Source organism: Procambarus clarkii, chromosome 4 (assembly GCF_040958095.1).
Source record: "Procambarus clarkii isolate CNS0578487 chromosome 4, FALCON_Pclarkii_2.0, whole genome shotgun sequence".
NCBI classification, from domain to species: Eukaryota; Metazoa; Arthropoda; class Malacostraca; order Decapoda; family Cambaridae; genus Procambarus; species Procambarus clarkii.
In genome coordinates, this window is record NC_091153.1 from 8,861,494 (window position 1) to 8,877,080 (window position 15,587).

At 36.2% G+C, this 15,587-nt stretch overlaps 1 protein-coding gene across 2 annotated transcripts; it reads right to left on the reverse strand.

Moving 5' to 3' along the window:
• Window positions 1-320: 320 nt before the first annotated feature.
• Window positions 321-15,471, reverse strand: LOC123751319 (facilitated trehalose transporter Tret1). 2 transcript variants are annotated; one of them, XM_045733423.2, is made up of 11 exons: window positions 15,379-15,471; window positions 11,005-11,152; window positions 10,674-10,821; window positions 10,308-10,470; window positions 7,788-7,909; window positions 6,515-6,649; window positions 4,620-4,814; window positions 3,416-3,513; window positions 2,886-3,025; window positions 2,058-2,241; window positions 321-660 (listed from the first exon to the last, which is right to left on the reverse strand). In XM_045733423.2, exons 2-11 carry the CDS (start codon window positions 11,062-11,064, stop codon window positions 478-480), a joined length of 1,428 nt encoding a protein of 475 aa, XP_045589379.2. In that variant the 5' UTR covers window positions 11,065-11,152; window positions 15,379-15,471; the 3' UTR covers window positions 321-477. The 2 variants fall into 2 exon arrangements, with proteins under 2 accessions (XP_045589379.2, XP_045589370.2); XM_045733414.2 differs by lacking the exon at window positions 15,379-15,471 and adding an exon at window positions 15,228-15,372.
• Window positions 15,472-15,587: the final 116 nt, after the last annotated feature.

Consider the following 15,587-nt stretch of genomic DNA (forward strand, 5'->3'; position numbering starts at 1 on the left):
TTTTAGCAATTGTCAACCAAATCCTCGTTTAACTGATTAAATTCATTGGTAACTCTTACACTGAATATCTTTCTGATATCCACGGGACTCTATATATTTGTAGTTTTGTACTGTCTATGTTTGAACAATACTTCGTTTCGACAATTCCAATTAGAATCTTCTGCATCGTTATAATGTCTCTCGTATTCCTCGTCTCCTTGCTAATAACCGATACACTTAAACAAAACCGGCATACATGTTATTGTGTTATTTAAATATAGATTTGTTTAATCAATAGCTTTACATTTTAAGTTCAACCATAGGGCATAACACGTCATAAATACGAACAAACACTTTAATATTAAAAAGTATACAAAACACACTGACCTGAGAATGAACTGTACAAAAATATACACATCAATATTACGTAGTAAAGAATGATGGTGTGAGACACATTGATAATTAATGTGAAGTTTTAGCTGGATGTTCTTGGTGGTTTTATCCGACCTTCTCCCCCATGGTCTCCCTGACAAAGAGGGCCGTGAAGACGATGCCCAGGGCGCTGACGGAGGCGTATAGGCCGTAGAGACCCGACTGGTCGAGAGTGTTGAGCATGGGCGTGTACAGCTGCAGCACCGCAAAGTTCCCGAGGGTCCATACCGTGTAGCAGATACTGCTCGCCTGAGGAAGCACCACAACGGGGGTTTAGAGAGTGTGTTGAAGGCAGGGGATGAGGGGACGGTCATGTGAAGGGAAATACAGCAAGGGGGAATGATACATGAGAGCTACAACAAGCGAAGGCTAATGAAGGAAGCTTCAAACGTAACAAACGTGTTCATTGGTAAGCTTAATAAGAGGAGGAAACCACAAATTCAACCACCTTTAAATACCCACCTGTGTAGTGGTTACACAGGTGGTTATTAAACCACTTGTATGGCTACATTCAAAACTGCTGTTTTGAATGTTGGTTCTTTAGTTAACTCTTTTCTCATGTTTACATTCTTGGATCCATCAGTGTTGCTTCACCTCTGTGCCCAGGCGTTCTTCTCCTCATACTTAATGTACCTAATTCTAATGCTATTGACCCAACTTAAGAATTAAAATGCTGAAGCAAAATACCAATTCCACACATGTAATCAACATAAAGTAATGCGTCAAACCCACTAGATGAAACCCTCATCAGCAATTACTTGCAGTCTTGATGAAACAAGTACCCACAGTATTGATGAAACAAGTACCTACAGTCTTGATGAAACAAGTACCCACAGTATTGATGAAACAAGTACCCACAGTATTGATGAAACAAGTACCCACAGTCTTGATGAAACAAGTACCCACAGTATTGATGAAACAAGTACCCACAGTCTTGATGAAACAAGTACCCACAGTATTGATGAAACAAGTACCCACAGTCTTGATGAAACAAGTACCCACAGTCTTAATGAAACAAATACCCACAGTCTTGATGAAACAACCAACAGTCTAGACGTTACAAATACCTACAGTCTTCACTAAACCAGCGTCTAGAATAAAAATAATGCTTTAGAACTATATTAAATTTTCCTTAGGGGGGGTGGAAATAGCCTAAGTTGCTCTATCCCTTTGAGATGTATTTTTTCTTGTCTCAATAAACATACTTGAGCTTGAACTATGATTTAGCCTTCTAGGTGATTATCATAAATCTGATGAGGCACTACAGTAATAATAAAGAATAATTGGTTAAACACCTGTACATTACATCCCTCAGAGCTTCGAGCAAGTGATACTAGAGTCGCTGAAGCCTCGAATCATTATATATAACTTTGATCAAAACCACAAGAGCCGTGATGAGGCTTCGAATCTATGCGTTGGGTATTTATTATTAACATCTTTATTGACAAAATTAATGACAATTTCGCCTAATCTGAGGATTTCAATATGTTCCCAGATGCACGCTCTAGTCAACTGCGCCACAAATAGGAACACCTCAGCACATAGGATCGAATCCGCATAACAGCTCCTGTGGATTTGTTCACTGACATATCACGATAATGTGATTTATCTGTGTTGTGATTTTGACGCTAGGAAAGTGCCCGTACCTGGGAACGTATGACAGTAGGGAAGTACTCTTGGGCGAGTATAAAAGGCATTAAGTTAACGCCGAGGGCGACCCCAGATTGGGCCACCATCATACAAGCCAAGGGCAGCCACCCTCCGGGTATCACCACCGGTGCAGGGGCGGTCACTGACTCCATCAACAGGGACATGTCTTCCTTATAGCTCCTGTTTCGTGAGGCAGAATTAGAATTTGTTACATTTTAAAGCAAGTTTAATGTTCGTTTTCTAATCATCTTATCGTTAATTTTTTGTTTCTGTTTTGTGTTCTACTCTTTCTCGAATTATGTATGTGTCCATTGCATATATATGTAGTTATGTGCTGATTCTAAGTTCTACATCTTCTCTTTATTGCCTACTATTTCCTACCATTTAATTTTATTTTATCTCTGTGTTTTATCATTCTCATTGTCATCTCCGTATTTCATCTTTCTCATTGTATATGAAATTTTCCCTTAAAAATATTGTAAAATTTATTGCTGAGTTGAACGTTAACCTGAGTTGTACATGTTGATCAGATCACACACTAGAAGGTGAATGGACGAGGACGTTTCGGTCCGTCCTGGACCATTCTCAAGTCGATTGTGAGAATGGTCCAGGACGGACCGAAACGTCGTCGTCCCTTCACCTTCTAGTGTGTGATCTGGTCAACATACTTCAGCCACGTTAATGTGACTCATCGCCTGAATTGTACATACAAAAGTCTTTCCACGTACATCAACAGAATCATTCTCATCGGTCATAGTACCTCTTTCTCATTAACTTTTCTCATTAACTAAGTCAATGTATCAAGCCTCGTGGACTCTACCTACCGGCCAGGGTGTCTCTGGGTGACGCCAACGAATATTGACAACGCCACTAGACCGGTGCTCATCAGAAAGAATCCCATATACAGGATATTCTTGCGGCCGATCCTGTCCATGAGAAGTGAGCCAGCCATGCCTGCAAAAAACTGTGAACACAACATATTTCACTGTGACAGAATAAATATTCTTCAAAATTATTAATGAAAAACTAAAAATCAAGCTTTTGAATAATATTCCATTGTAGATCAAAAACAAGAATATCAAGAATATTCTTCAAAGAATATTCTTAGAAGAATGTTCACTTTAGAGAAAGCACACACGTTACCCAATGAAAGCTGTCATCTACACTTGTTAGTGATATTACAAACACAAGTTGTTATGTCAGAGCGAAATAAATCGGCGTAACATTACAATTCACACTACAAAAGACTTCATCATCTAGTGAATAAGCTCAAGCCGCTCTGAGTTCTATTGACGCGCTCTTACGCAAGTTCCAACACATGAATGATTATGATTCGAGGTAGCCACTGTCCCACCTGAACGACCATAATGAGGATGGTGCACAGTTCACTGTTCACTGTCGATCCTGCTCCCTCGAAAATCCTCGACGCGTTGGCATTTAGAACCATGTAGCCTGAAAGTACATGATATATATAGTATAGTAATAGTACAAGTTTAGTAAACAAAAACAAGTATAGTACAAGTTTAGTAAACAAAAACAAGTATAGTACAAGTTTAGTAAACAAAAACAAGTATAGTACAAGTTTAGTAAACAAATACAAGTATAGTACAAGTTTAGTTAACAAAAACAAGTACAGTACAAGTTTAGTTAACAAAACACTCTGATTTTTTTCATTATCAGGGGAAAGCAACAAGCCAATACGACTTTATAGGACTTGGAAAGGGTCAGGATTATGACTTGGGATGGGACGGGGGTGAAGGAATGGTGTCCAACTACTTGGACGGTCGGGGATTGATCGCCGACCTGCATGAAGCGAGACTGTCGCTCTACCGTCCAGTCAAAGTGGCTGGACACAAAACACGATGAGCCAACAATAACGTAGCTGAGAATTAAGACACCCAACCAACGCATCTGAAAATATTTAAGAGGTACATTTCGGTCTGTTTGTTTTCAGAACTCTTAAAGACAATTCTTCGTATGTGACACGATGTGTCCGAGGTTTGAAAAGGTAAATAAATACTTAAGAGTAAATTTTAAATATTGAATTAGTAAGAAATCATAAAATTATATCTTTTCCGTTTTTTACTGATTAACGTAGTATTACAGATGATTTTCTCTAAAGACTTCACCAGCACAGAAAACAATCTCAAAATCCTCTACTTCTTCAGGCATGACAATAACATGATCTCTTGTTATATAACAATATATCATGTTATATCTATAACCCACACTCTTGAGTTCCTCGGGAAAGACTGTATTACGTTCCATCACTACTTTCAAATTCCATACGAAACAAAATAGTCTTTTTCCATCCACCAAGAATTCGAGTACCTATAGCGACCGTGGATTGACTCTACACAATGTATTCACTGGCATCCCCAAAATATAAATCATATTACTTTTGGTTTAACAGATAGCATAACGGAAACTGCAATAGCTTAACCATTACCCGAAACCTAATCTGCTACGAACATAGTCTGAAAAGAAGGTTAGGACAATAAGGCCTTCATTAAGCTCATTTCCTTTCTATATGCACCAATGTAAAGCTGACACATTACCTGAGAAAGTATTAATGACCATCAAGGAGCAGATTATAGCCAAAGACCTGAAGACCTCTTTCTGGATCAGTCCTCGCCACTTTGGGCCTTCCTCCTTGGCGTGATTCATGTCTTTGTAAGTCTGCATCTCGGCCTGAAGGTCGGCGTGCTTACCCCGGAGTTTCAGCAGGATATTTGCTGCTTTCTCGTCCTCACCTGACAAAGAAGAGTTGAAATTGAAATACATCATGTCCTTTTTCATTTGAGTTACTTTCTTTGTTAATTAAAAGCGAGCTCTGTTTTTTTTTTAACTGTTATCTGTTGTAATGCGACTCTGCTTGAATTTCAGAAGCAGGAACTGTAGTATGTGTAAAATATACATTTACGTTAGAATGAAAACCATTATATGATGAAAAAAACTCTGACATGGAACACAGTACTGAGTTCTCTTGACAAGTGGAGACTTCCTGGTAACTTTTTAAATCCCCAAAACATCTTCCATTGATGGAGACTGGCGTAGTGCTTGTTATAGGGATGGAAATTCCTAGTAGAATTTGAAAAGTTATATTTTAACATTGAATCTTCTTGTGGTAATCCACGTTACATTTGATAATATTTGTGTTTGATGTACCACCAATATGAACAGCTTCTGTATAGGGCGAGTAAATGTATTTTGCCGTTTGGCTTAACCTTTACTTGTTAAATTTGTTATTTGTAAAATTTTAAACTCAGATTTTCTAATCTGAGAACCTGTCTGCTGATCGATAGTTCATTCAAATCGATTCTAAAACCTGAGGTACTGTGTACTATTACTGTTGACTCTATTCGGTCAAAAAATATGTAGCTTCTACAAAACGTTTAGGAAAGTTGACTTCTATTTGAGTCAACATGGATTGCGCTCCCGCAGTAAGATGAGACTGAACTCTGCACTGAGTTTATATAACTTAATTAAGAGAGTTAGGGAAATCTTAAATCTAACTTCTTCCCAAGACACACCTTACATCAGTGCGGACTTCTCAACATTCAGAGTAGATGCTATTGGAAGAGAATTTTCTTTAAAAGGTGGAGAAATGTAATTCGAGGCTAATAACAGTTTGCGAGTTTGTATGTATGTATGTATGTATATATTTATATCCATTAAAAAATGTGTTATTACCTTTTTAATAGTCTTACAAATGTTCTTTAAACCTTACACTTTGCAATAAGTTTTCCTTATCTATAATATGAACATCAACGTTATCCTTAAATAACTTACCCATTGATCTTGAAATCTTTTGATAATTTTAAGGTTTTCTGGATCGCCTCAGATCACAGTCCATCCTTCTAAAATGAGGGTTATTATAGTAACTATTTGGCCGAAAATACCAGCATGTAGTCATTAATACATATTGGCAGTGTCGACTAAATAGATACTGTAAGTTATCTCATTTCAGGAGTTGTAGTAGAACAATAAATCCTTCACACTTTAAATGATTTGTGATGTTTTCAATGTTACACTAATCTGTTAGATTAACATGTTAAGATCACTACAATCCCTTTCTGTGGTTGATTGTGCAATAAATCACTGAACTATTTGCATCCTAGATGTTTAACTGTCCATGGATGACAGAAGAAAACGTATATATGCTGATTAACATTGTAAATATGTGGCCACGTCTGTGGTAGAAAAAATAATAATAATAATAATAATAAAAATAATAATAATAATAATAATAATAATAATATAAAAAATGACTCGATAAGACTGGGGCTACTAAGACTACCACAGCTCCACTACCAAGCCTACAGAAGTAGTAGTATGCATTAATCAGTCATAGAAGACTATGGAGTTGCGCTCCGGAGTGGCCTCTCCAGGGCACAAAGCCAGGATAGGTGAGATATACGTACTGTACAACAGTACAGACGGCTGAACTCACCTTTAAGGACGAGGAGAGCAGGACTCTCAGGAAGCCAGATGAGCGCAACGAGAAAAAGTGTGGGAATAATTGCAAGAACGAGAGCCACAACGAAGTATCGGGCTCCGTACCCAATGCACACCGTCAGCAACTGACCTGCAACACACTATTACTGCATTACATACAACTATACAATGCTATATGCGTACAACTCCAGTCGTACCAACACGTATCTCCAACTCTATCCTACATAATGTCAACACTTGGATGTTTCATGTAATTAACAGTAGTTTGAAATTATTTTAGAATTTTTTTTAGTAATAGTTATAATAAAAGGTTTAGTTAGCTTCGTATGTAATTAAGCTTAGGGTCGGATATATTAAAAGTTATCTTAAGTATATTTTATAATTCCACAACGTTAATAGATATACCAGTACATCATAAATACAAACAAAACTGTTCTAATCTAACAATTCATAATATCCTGTCAGATGCAATACATAAAGACGTCAGACATATTACATAAACATTTGTCTGGGAAGAAGATCTGAGAAATAAATATGTGTATATATTTGTGAATCTTTTAGCATAACACATGAGAATATATTATCTTATTTAGTGTATTATTTACGTTATATACTATTTTCAAATTAACATAGTGTATATTGATTTTTTCTTCTTTACTATATCACGTACATATCTGATTTTGCTTTAACTATTATATTAGATTAGATTATTGAATAATATTAGTTCTCAAAATATATTATATGGTGTGTGCAAGGGTGAACTTCTGAGCCCCTCTGGTTAACGGTACACTTAAGGGATCTAGAAAAAAACGAGTTTGGTTGATGAATCAGTCTCTGTGAAATTCTCGAGTGAAAATTAATTTTCGTATAACTTTTTAGCGTAAAGTGTAAGACACAGGTACCAGAGGAAGAAGATTTTCATTGAAAGGTTGACTGATTGAGTACAAGACTAACAAAAGATAATGCGTGTGTGTGTGTGTGTGTGTGTGTGTGTGTGTGTGTGTGTGTGTGTGTGTGTGTGTGTGTGTGTGTGTGTGTGTGTGTGTGTGTGTGTGTGTGTGTGTGTGTGTGTGTGTGTGTGTGTGTGTGTGTGTACTCACCTAATTGTCACCTATTTGTGCTTGCGGGGGTTGAGCTTTGGATCTTCGGTCCCGCCTCTCAACTGTCAATCAACTGTTTGTGTGTTTGTGTGTGTGTGTGTGTGTGGGAGGGAGTGAGTGCCCACGAAGGAAGGGGAAGGGGGGTTGTAGAGGCATTCCTGTACCCACCTTTCATAATGCCAAGGTTAAGGACCATCGACATAGTGCCCCTGACTTGATCATCAGCCAGTTCAGCAGTGTAGGCACTCAGCACGACCGCCAGGCCACCCATGGCCACACCAGACACACACCTGTCACGGCGACAACAGGTATGAGACTTGCACTACATTCATGACACTGAAGGAATTGCATACGAACACGCCAGTTGAAGCAACAGCTAGAATGATGTTAATTACATGACACACAAGCAAGTGTGTAAAGACACATTTGTAAAGACAACAGCAAGTACGAAGCCAAAGATCATGTATAACACTCGTGTCATAAAGTAGGGAGATACCTGTCACGGGTTCATCAGGTGTGGAGCTATATGAATAACTCTCCAGTACGTGTGTAGTGACATATTTGCCTTGACAATGCTTTACATATTAGTGGCTTTATTTAATATTCTACTCTGAACCTTCAAACACCTTTATAATATATTAATATGTGTATTTTGTAAATAAATTTATTGTTATAATATTATTATTACATACATGAGACTCCAGTAAGTGAATAGTGGCACACCTGGAATAATATTAAAATTTTTAAGAAACAATTTCTTACATTTATGACACAGTATCTAAGAGATAAGCATTGACTGTCCTTTCATACAAGAGGAAACTATGATGCGTTAGAAACTATACAGGAGTATACTGGAGATCATCGATAATACATATGATGTATGGTATATACGATGTTGTAGAGTCATTTAAAGAAATACACAGCCATCAGAAACAGGAAACAGGAGCAGAACCTCGCAGACTCTTGCGTGATTCAACTCAGTAGGTCAACATTAGGATAGTCAATATAGCAAATGGGGCCTTCTAAAAGAATCAAGGAATATATAGTTCACGCTTACTCATTTTTATCCTACAGAATAGATATATTTTTAAACATAATTTCCTATATAAAAGATTTTCCACGACTCGAACCTCACCTGTCACCAAAATGTGGCTATGAAACTACTGCCTCTCTCACTCTGTCGGACTTGACGGACTCATTACAGACTAGACGCTAACTACAAACACAGTTCAGTCAAGGAGATTGCTTATTTAATAGCTCGCATGTGCTATTAAACCGCTAATCACTACGAGGGCCAACGAAGTATTATTTGTAAAATTATTGAAGACGGAGAAACTGAATAGGTAATAATAAAACCTACGTACGTTAAAATTAATAAAGAAGTATGCAGAACTAGAGCACAATAAATTTCCGTTAACGCGTTTCCTCCAAAAAATAATTTGCATTTCACTTTTGTGAATGCACATTAATGACACTATGTAAAAGACACATCAAACACATTATGTAGGGCATACGTAAATCTGTGTATCTATGTATTTACGTATGTAGGTTAGCTTAGCATTTTAAAAGCACCGAATCACCTTCTGTGGTTGAGTGTTCAATAAACCCTTGAACTATATGTTTAACACTTCACTAACCCTGTCCATGGAGGACAGAAGAAAATGTATATATGCTGGTTAGCATTGTAAATGTGTGGCCACGTCTGTGGTAGCAAATAATAAAAAAAATAATAATTAAGATAAATAAAACAACCTAAATATTATCATCGGAGAAAAGTATGAGAGTCCTATCTCCCCATATCACTTTCCAGGGCATTTTAGGACCAACGCATACTGATGACCTTAAATATGCAGTATTTCCGGAGATCTCCATCACCCCAAGTGGCTTAACTCCGAAGCTCATTTTCCGGCCTGCGAAGTCTTTTAATATGTTCTGCTCTTTCTCATCTTTGAGCTTTAGTTAACGTTTAATGCCACTGAACAGCGAAAACTATTATTATTATAGCTCTCTTGATGCTTGCATCAGGGAGATGGTATTCTCGAATTAGTTATCAGTATAAAAACAACAAGCAACACTATTTCCTGCAATTTTGTGGGCAATTATTATATAATTATCTCTGGCATCCACAAGCTAGATTCGCATCATATTATTTTAGTAAAAAGGGGAATGGTCATCGCGAATTTAAAGCTGAAAATATGTATTATGAAATGCAATATTTGTCCGTTATTTGTAACAATTCTTTTGTTTTCTCGCATCTGAGTTATATGTTATAAAATTAAGTCATCATGGTGAAATTTGAGTCATATTAATTCACTGAAAATATTTAATATACTATACATATTCTTGCTTGCGTTCTCTAACGTGTTGCTTGTGAGATTTAAACGTTTCTAAAAATCTACTTTGTCTCGCCCATATATATTGGCAGTGTTGTTTACAGTTTAAGTAAGACGTATAGTTTTAATTTATTTGTATTGCTCTCTGTAGAGCCTAGGGCAGTGTATGCTCCTCTGAACATATTGACCTTAAAGTTTCCACGAGAATATCGTCCTGTATGCTTCACTTAATATATGCTCCAGTATGCTCTCCACGTAGTTCGCCGTGTATGTTTCCCTGTGTATGTCAGCATTAATGCTTTCCCGTTTACATTGACAAGTATGCGTCCATTAGCATATCACCGTGAACGCTCACCTGGATATCAGGATTCCAATGACAGAGGGCAGGAGAGCCACTCCCAGCCATCCTAGGATGGCCAACACTCCGAGAACAATCATCGACTTCCGTCGTCTCCATCTCAGTGCGACGGATGCTGTGACCCATGCACCAGGCAGCGATCCCAGCATCACCAGGCTTCCTGTCGGGGTTAAAGTCGTGTTAATGTCGATTACAGATGATCTGAAATGATTGTTCTAAGATAGTTATATCTCACGATCAAACATTTTCATTAATACCGAGAATGTCTTGATTACAGTACTAGCCAATTTTGAAAATATTTGACAGTCTCGTAAATCTTGACGGCACAGGAAACATTGTGATGTACTGTGACGTAATAGATACCAATCATATCATCGTGGCCTTGCAGGGAGATGTGGGTGCCATATATAGTAGTGTCACTTTCCTCAAGATCAGCAGTCATGACGGATGGGAAGGTGAACAATGTGCCAATCATGATGGTGCCTAAGCTGGCCTGCATCACCTTGCACAGCTGGAAGCACACGATTGTAAGTTAGGGAGCTTATCCATTTTGGAGATCCGTTTGTCTTCTCGTGACAATTACATTCATTCCGGGAATAAAGAAATGGATAACTGGTTTGATAATTTATTCTATATTGGTCATAACAAAACTTTTATCCCAGATCATCACCAACATTCATAACATCTTACTGACCTGTCTAAAGATGCGTCTCTTCCTGACTTTAGGGGACTCATCTGTGTCCATATCCTCCATTTTGAGATGCCAAGGTTATGGAGCCAAAATGATTGCAAAGTTCTGCTCACGAACAGCGAACTACTGGACTTGATTACTATAACATCTTCTGTATGGGGAATAAACAATTGAAAATAAAATTCCTGTTAATTGGATATCATATTAAATTTACATTTATAATATATAAAAAGCTAACTGGAAATTTTGTTTAACTGAGACAAAAACGTCGTCTGTAGAGGAAGAAAATTAGTATACTGTCTCTACGAGACGGGTAATTTTACTTGAGTAGAAAATTGAAGACATAAATTGTTATTTTACTATAAACAACACGATTAATTTTTTTTTCAATTTATAACCAGGTGCCCAAAATATCGTTTTCTACCTCTGTTAGCTGTGATGTACCAGCCTGCTATAATTGTGAACAGACGATTGCTAGACCCAGTTTTGAGAAACACCAATGTGAGAGAATGAAAGTACTTAACGTTTTCCAGTAAATTTATTTAACAAAATAAATTGGAGGTAAGGAAACCTTTATAAAAATAAATCAACTCTCTCTTAAAGCTAAATTATTAATATCATAACATTTTTATACGAGAATTCTCCATATAAATCTTTCTGATTCGGTATCATAAGAGAAGTAAACAAAGTATTTCTGAACAGTTTAAAAATATCTAAATCAAGTATCATATATATAAGCTACATGAGTGAACGCCTCTCGGTTAGGTTTATATGTTATGTTATTCCCCATAATAATTTAAAAATATTTTAAAACGTAAAATTGTCTTATCCTTCAAAACGGTATTATTCACTCGAAGCTTTACATTTTTAGTACTAGATAACACTTTTAAGTTGTTTGTGCTCAATTACAAATAATATAAAATAAAATTATGTATTAAATTTCCGTACTTTCGAGCTGTTGTCTTGTAATACTAGTGTAGGATGAAGCTCTAATAGCGTGTTGCAGTATTATGTAGCAAGACAAATGAAGTTTTTTCTTGCATAACTAGTGAGCTGTGTTGCAACACAAGTGCAGTGTAGCGATGCAGTACTAATGTGTTGTGCAGCAAAAGTATTTTAGCGTTACAGTACTAAGGTAGACTTGCGTTGCAGTACTAATGTTGTGTTACTGTATTTGTGTTGAGCTGTATTGCTGTATTAGTGCTGTTTTGCAATGCAAGATAAGTGTCTTTATGAATTACTTAAGTAACTTAAAGCTGTTGTATTCATTTTAGTGTTGGGTTTGAGGCCAATATACCTCTAGGGGCTATAATGGCTTCAATAATAACTTATTGGAACACCAGAAAGAACACTTTTGTTCTGAACATTATCTAGGACTAAATTAAACTGTCAGAATAAATACAGGGATAAGCGAACTATACCTCCCAGTGAAGGCATTCGTTGCGCTGTTTCTTTCAGCGTAGATTACCTGCCAAAAACATTAGTAGTTTTTGGCGTTCATTCTCTTTTTGAATAAAATATTTTGTGATAAACTGAGAATGTAGTGAATACTGAAGCTCAGTTACGTATGCCTTTTATTACCTATTAAAAACAAGATTTATATGCTTAGCAAGAAATTATTAAAATTATTTCTTGGTTATAAAATTACCTCTTAAATTTTTGCCTAAATACAAAAAAAAAATAAATAAATAAAAAGATATAATTTTCTCTTACGTGTTTTCGTGTATTATTATTAGTACTTTTGTTTTGGTCAACTTGGGAGTTCTATGATGAAATCACCATTCACTCTGTCATGAAATTATTGAATATTATGTTAATTATAAAGTGTTATTGAATGATATTATCAGTATGATGTTGTTAATGAAATTTGAACTTGGTTTGCCTAAAATTATTCAGCAATCACCTGAGATAAGGATATAAGTAAGTTAAGGTCCATTTTTAAGTTCAAAACAATTGTAAGGTCAAAACAATTTATTGTCATTGTTTACTGAATATTCGTTAAGGCTTATATCCAAAATCTGATGAATCAGATTCGCATCATCTTGGAATCACATTAAAAAAAATTCTGCTCTCTTAGTTCTTATATCAGAAGTTCTCAAACCAATGAAAGCATATTCCTGTGGGTTTCTCTAGCATATATCAGCTCCAAAGTTGTGTGATTGCTAGGAACGAACTTGGAATAGTGACATACAGGAGCAGTCTTGGAGCATATGTACACTAGATCAACCATTGAACAAACATATTGTCTTGAACATCCTCTGAGCATATTTATATATAAATATACTTGAACAACCATGAAACATATATACACTAGAGCGACCTTACAACTTATATTCACTAAAACGACCTCGAAGTATATTTTCATATAAGAACAACCATGAAGCAGCCAAGGACCATATATCCACTCTTGAGTCAAACAGGATCATATATGCACATTAGAGTAACAATTGATCATATATACACTCATAATAGAGTCAAACACATAAACACTGGAACAATGAAACAATTAAAACTATTAAACACTACAAAGAGAATTAGGGACACACACATGCCCCAATTTTGAAATCAGTGACTAGGAAATTGTCGTAAACATTCGATTTGCTCAATTATGCAAAACAAAAAATTCCGGGGGTACAGTCTTTTCTCCCACTGTAACATCGGAGTACAGACAGATTACAGGTGATGAGGTATATTAACCTGAGTTAACTAATTACCCTGTGATTTCTGTGTGTATTGAGTAATATCATTTCCTAATAAAAATAATTAATTACATTTTTACTATTTACAGATTTATTGGTCAAGGGAAAAAATATAATTTTAGTTATTATTTTGACCTAGTTATTAGAAACTTAATTTTTAATAATAACTATTTTTAAAACTATGACAGAAGTTTGCTTATAGTAGGTCAAAGTTCAAGTTTTCAGATATGGGTATCAAAGAGACAAGAGCCATAACTGTTTTCTGAGCACCTGTCAATCTCTTTCATATGTCATCCCTTATTTCACGAGGTGTATCTTCAGAATAAAAATTAATAGAGAGAGTAAAGAGTGTTATGTGGTAAAATAATGATTATTTAATGAGATAATGCTACCTAGAGGCGACCGATACTCTTATTCCTGAAGTACGTTAGACAGCTATAAGCTGTCAAACGAAAAGCTAATAGCAGATGTGTGGTTTGGTCAACTCAGCTATACGCTGTCTTGTCAAGCCAAGGCATTGATATTTCTGTTCCTCACTGTGGGGAGCCAATACTCTCCAAAATGCTGCTCACAACAGCAACTTCATGGGATTACATTTACTGCCCGGTAAACAGAGGCATCAGTTGAAAGTTAACGGGATATATATATATATATATATATATATATATATATATATATATATATATATATATATATATATATATATATATATATATATATATATATATATATATGTATATATATATATATATATATATATATATATATATATATATATATATATCCTTTAGAAATAAAGAAATATATTTAAAATTATCTCGTGACATCACCCAGTAATTCACAGAGATTAAGTGTTTACTCATCACTCACCAACAGATAACGGGGACGTCAGCTACTACAATGGAACATCTCTATCAGCCACAGCCAGAAATAACAGGACTCAAGGACTGACCCAAATAACACCCATGAACAAGTTAACTTCTTAAAACATACGAATGCACGAATAGAACATTCACGAACAAATAGTAAAGGTTATTTTTTAAGTAAAGAACAAACCCGAAATATAAGCTGATCACACGGCAATTTAAGTAAAAAACAAGTAATATATGACACTACACCAAGCAGGAAGATATACCCTACAGGTACAAATTCTAAAAAAAAAAAAAAATGATTATACTCATGTTCACACTATAGATAAAAACATTCACAATTATGAAACAGGAATCATATCTAACTTATTAACACATATAACTAACATACATTTAAATACAACATACATCTAAAGCCACACATTTCAAGCAAACAACTCCAAAGTAATCTAACCACTTTGTTCCTATCCACTCTTCTCTTTTTTTTTCCCCAACCCAATTTGGGTCTCTATATTTATCCTGGAAAATTTATAGCGTATAGTGTAGTACGTCAGAGAGTTAGTCTTATACTCCTGGTAATGACGGATGCCAACACTCTGTGGGCATAGTAAACACAGTCTCTATTGTATATGAGATTACAACAGCTTTTCCTCCCAACCTGGTTTGTTGACACCAGCGTGTTCTGGTCTCCACCACCAGCCTGTTCGTGTCATCACCAGCCTTCACGTATCCTCACCAGCCTGCACGTATCCTCATCAGACTACGTTTGCCTTCAGCAGCCTGTCCCAGTCACCACCAGAAACACCCACCTCACACGTCAACTGAAGGAACACGATGCTCCTCGATACTCCTCGCCGCTGCTGGCCTCTCACTGTGTCTCTACTGAGACGTTATCAACCCTGCTGTACCTCACACTGGAGAGATAACAAGATTCTTATCAGCTGAACTATACTTGAGATAACTTATTGCTTTATTAATTCTGCGCCATCGTAGTAAAAACATTCGTGCTTGCTTCTGC